The sequence below is a fragment of the Opisthorchis viverrini genome (assembly GCF_000715545.1).
Source record: "Opisthorchis viverrini unplaced genomic scaffold opera_v5_45, whole genome shotgun sequence".
Taxonomy (NCBI): domain Eukaryota; kingdom Metazoa; phylum Platyhelminthes; class Trematoda; order Opisthorchiida; family Opisthorchiidae; genus Opisthorchis; species Opisthorchis viverrini.
The window spans coordinates 497,315-500,891 of record NW_008751701.1 but is presented as its reverse complement, the minus strand read 5'-3'; the positions used below and the strand labels follow the sequence as shown (position 1 = coordinate 500,891).

General features: G+C 44.5%; 1 protein-coding gene across 1 annotated transcript in view; it reads right to left on the bottom strand.

Moving 5' to 3' along the window:
* Positions 1 to 2,041: 2,041 nt before the first annotated feature.
* The window catches only part of T265_03233 (hypothetical protein), a gene marked incomplete at both ends in the record, with an annotated part of 3,066 nt that continues 1,530 nt past the window's right edge, over positions 2,042 to 3,577 (bottom strand). The window contains 2 exons of the mRNA XM_009167666.1: positions 2,042 to 2,245; positions 2,302 to 2,361. Coding sequence (XP_009165930.1) covers positions 2,042 to 2,245; positions 2,302 to 2,361 — 264 coding nt within the window. The remainder of the gene's footprint in view (positions 2,246 to 2,301; positions 2,362 to 3,577) is intronic.

The following is a 3,577-nucleotide window of genomic DNA, read 5'->3' as shown; positions in this document are numbered from 1 at the left end:
GCGGGTTTTAGCACAAGAGCTGATGAAAAAATGCACTTTGCACAAAGAACTTATTCATTCTTGTGGTTCTTGGGGAATTCCATGATAAGTACACACAAAACAACAACGGGTCATCGTAAACAGTGACGAAAAAACTAGCCTGGAAAACCGGTTCCCCTGGTTTGAATGCCGCTCCCAGATGACGTTTGCTTTTGCGGTCCTCCGAGGTGTGCTGACCAACGATCCGGCGGGTGGATACGTTCATCAAATGTTCTCCCGATCGTACTGAGGGAGCAGGCGTACCTGATGGGCATCCGGCAGGTCACTGGATGTCCGCTTTGTTCCTAATTGTCATTTATGGGTACTCTGCATTAATTAATACCGCCTTAATTCTTCCGTTTGACACTAGTTTAATCAGCTCGGGAAGAGGAATTCCCTAAAAACTCACTAGGGTTGGTTTACTTTCATGAGCTGACAGCATAGATGTTTAGACATTCCAATCGTGGGCCGAACGGTGAGATCCTCATCTGTGGTGACTGCCGGTTTCCACTCGTGTTCCAACAGCGGTGACTTGGGTGAACCGGTTCTCGCGTCCCCAAACTGAAATATGGGCGTGGATTTCATTCGGACAAGGATTACATCATTCGTGTAGGATTCCTCCTAGTACGATCGTTTTCGGTCGATTCCCTCAAATTTCCAGATCGATTTTGCTACAACAAGCCAGGCTGAACGAGATTAGCCAATCAGCTTGAAGTTTGTGAAACCATGACACCGTTTCGAAATGAAGTGCGATAAGCTCCAAATCGGAAACGGCGCAAGCCACGAAAGATGAGTTCCACCATCGAGTTGACTTTCAATCAGCACACTAGCGCCAGACGACATTTAGTTTGTCCCAATTGTACTCTTGTTCACATCAACATCATCATCGACAGCAACAGTACACTGAGGCTTCTTTGCCGTACAACCATATCAATTTATTTGAATAAGGCCTCCTAATGAAACGAAGGAAGAAATGGGGCAGAGATGGGGACCTAGGGCTAACCCACCACAAACATCTGAGCTGTCTACATCTCCATCACCCGGTCAGACAATCTGGATAGAAACTGACGGTATAAGTCAGTTGTATCGGCCAGCCGCTGTATCGTTTAGTGCCTCCAGCCAAGCATGGAGATCTAAGCCTGGAAAGTGGACAACGCTCAAATTTTTCGTAACTTTTTTCATTTTACCACTGCGCAGCTGGTTCCTCTTTACAGATGCTGCATACACTAAAGTCGATCGGTCACAACAAAGTCGGCATGCTGCTCCGTAAATATAGGTGCGATTTTTGCGGACTTGTTTGTGAAGAAGACCTCAGGTTCAGACGGAGACCTCTATCAAAACGGACACTGGCTAGATTCCTCAATAAATCCTTTTGTCTTGTACTTCTAACGAAGTTTGTCCACTCTCCAAACAGACAATAACTGTGCGGTCCATTTCGTTTGACTGTTCAGTCTCTCAATGCCAGATACCTTCACTATTGATCTCAGTCTCTCCCTGTGTGAGTGAGTTCCACGTCTATAACCTACTTAGTTTTCTTTTAAAAAAAGGAAGAATTAGCTCAAACCCAAGTCAACAGTGAGCCTGCTTGCTCTCATTTCTAGGTTGACTGAACGGCGCACCTCACTCCTGGAACAAATTTCCAAATGCTTTTAAATAGTTCCCAAAATAATTAGAAAACTAATTGTTCTGTCCTGTCCCTTCGGTTGGTGAGAGTTTTATAACAGGATGGGAGAAACGTACTTCCGGTGTTTTCCCTAAAACAAACAGCGTTGTTGCGAACCGTATAACAGAATAGTGGGGTATCGAGTAAGCGAGTCAAACTTCTTCGGCTCCCTGTAGCGTTTCATTGCTACGGAATGTTCTCACGTAAATCAGTCGCATTTGATGTTTTATGTTACAATCGTTTTCAACTAAAGCATATTAATGCCAATAAAGACTCCTGGCATAGTTGATTGATCCGAGTTTGATTTATTGCCTTGTTGTTGAACCGAATTCCACATGGATCCCGCTTTACCGCTCGCATTTAGGCGCTGCTACGGCCGAGAAACCTATGCTGCACCATATTAGCCAAAAGTTTGGGACGTTGCCGGTCTGACATCAAGCCGAGATAGGATTGGTCGAAAGTCTGGAACCAACAGCCAATCATGACCCAGTATTGGCCGAATGCCGACTGCCAGTGACGCATCCAGAAGGCGTCAGAACTTCCAGAAAGTTGTCGACACTTACACTATATATGTGAAGCACTTTAAGTTATTCTTGACTTCGTTTTGGGCGTTAATATACCTTGTGTACCTTTGGCGGTTGTTTGACGTGAACGCTACCTTGGGAGGCTCGGACCGAGGACTAAGCTGAGGAAAATACCGTTACTTGGATTTTAATGTAGTTTTCCTAATTCACCATGCTTGACCTTCCCAACACGATGTTTAGGAAATCGCCCGTGCTCATGATCTCACAGATGGCTATAAGCCGGAACTCTCCAGACATGCTGCAACGGGCCCGTCTATTTTGGGCTGACTACTGGACACATTCAAGTAGTATGCGTGCGATATGGACTTAGCCCTCAAAGAGATTTGATGGGATTCTTTTCTGATATTCATCCCTGAAATTTTGATGCTAGGTTAATTTCTGTCCATACAAAACAGTGGAGCACACGCAGATTGATCACTTGTTATTTTGGGGTGACTACTAGTCCCACATTCAAGTGGTATGCACACAACTATGTGCCCCTACAGCTGAAAGTTTCAAGGTTTTACGTCCTAGCAAAGGACGAGAGATCGTTCAAAACACAGTACCCGCGTACGGTTTAAGCCACTGTTATGTGCGCTCACTTTACATAAATAGATTATAGAACAAAATTCTGTCAAAACAAAACAGGTGAGGACACGCAGATTGATCACTTGTTCTTTTTGGGGTGGCTACTAGTCCCACATTCAAGTAGTATGCACTCAAGTATGTGCCCCTGCAGCTGAAAGTTTCAAGGTTTTGCGTCCTAGCAAAGGACGACAGATCGTTCAAAACACAGTACCCACGTACGGTTTAAGCCACTGTTATGTGCGCTCACTGTACATAAATAGATGATAGAACAAAGATTCGACTGCCAAGGGGATTAAGATCCTCACGGTTTCGTCGACATGAAGCGCAGCTTTAGAAATTCTGTACAAATGTACAGTGCTTATTGCGGATTCGTAACAATACGTAGCTTAGTGCAATGTTTTATACAGTGCTACTTGAAAGTAAGAAATTTCCACCTGACGAGTAACCCAGAAGTTGGAGACAATTCCTTACAGACGTAGCTGTGCCAGTGCCCTCAACGAAAACAGTCGTTTCTTTGTAGGATACTTTCACACAAAAAGCACTGAAGAGGACAGTTTTTCTATTCAGTTTCTTCTGTTCGAATGCTTGTGGTAAGCTGGCACTAGGACCATTCCCCCTCCACCTTTACTCTTTTCTTTACAATAAGGCTTCCAAATAAATCATGGTTGTACGGCAGTGAACAATCGGTGTTGAATGCTGATGTCATGCTGTCTATGATGATGATGATGATGACGATGTGTCTGCC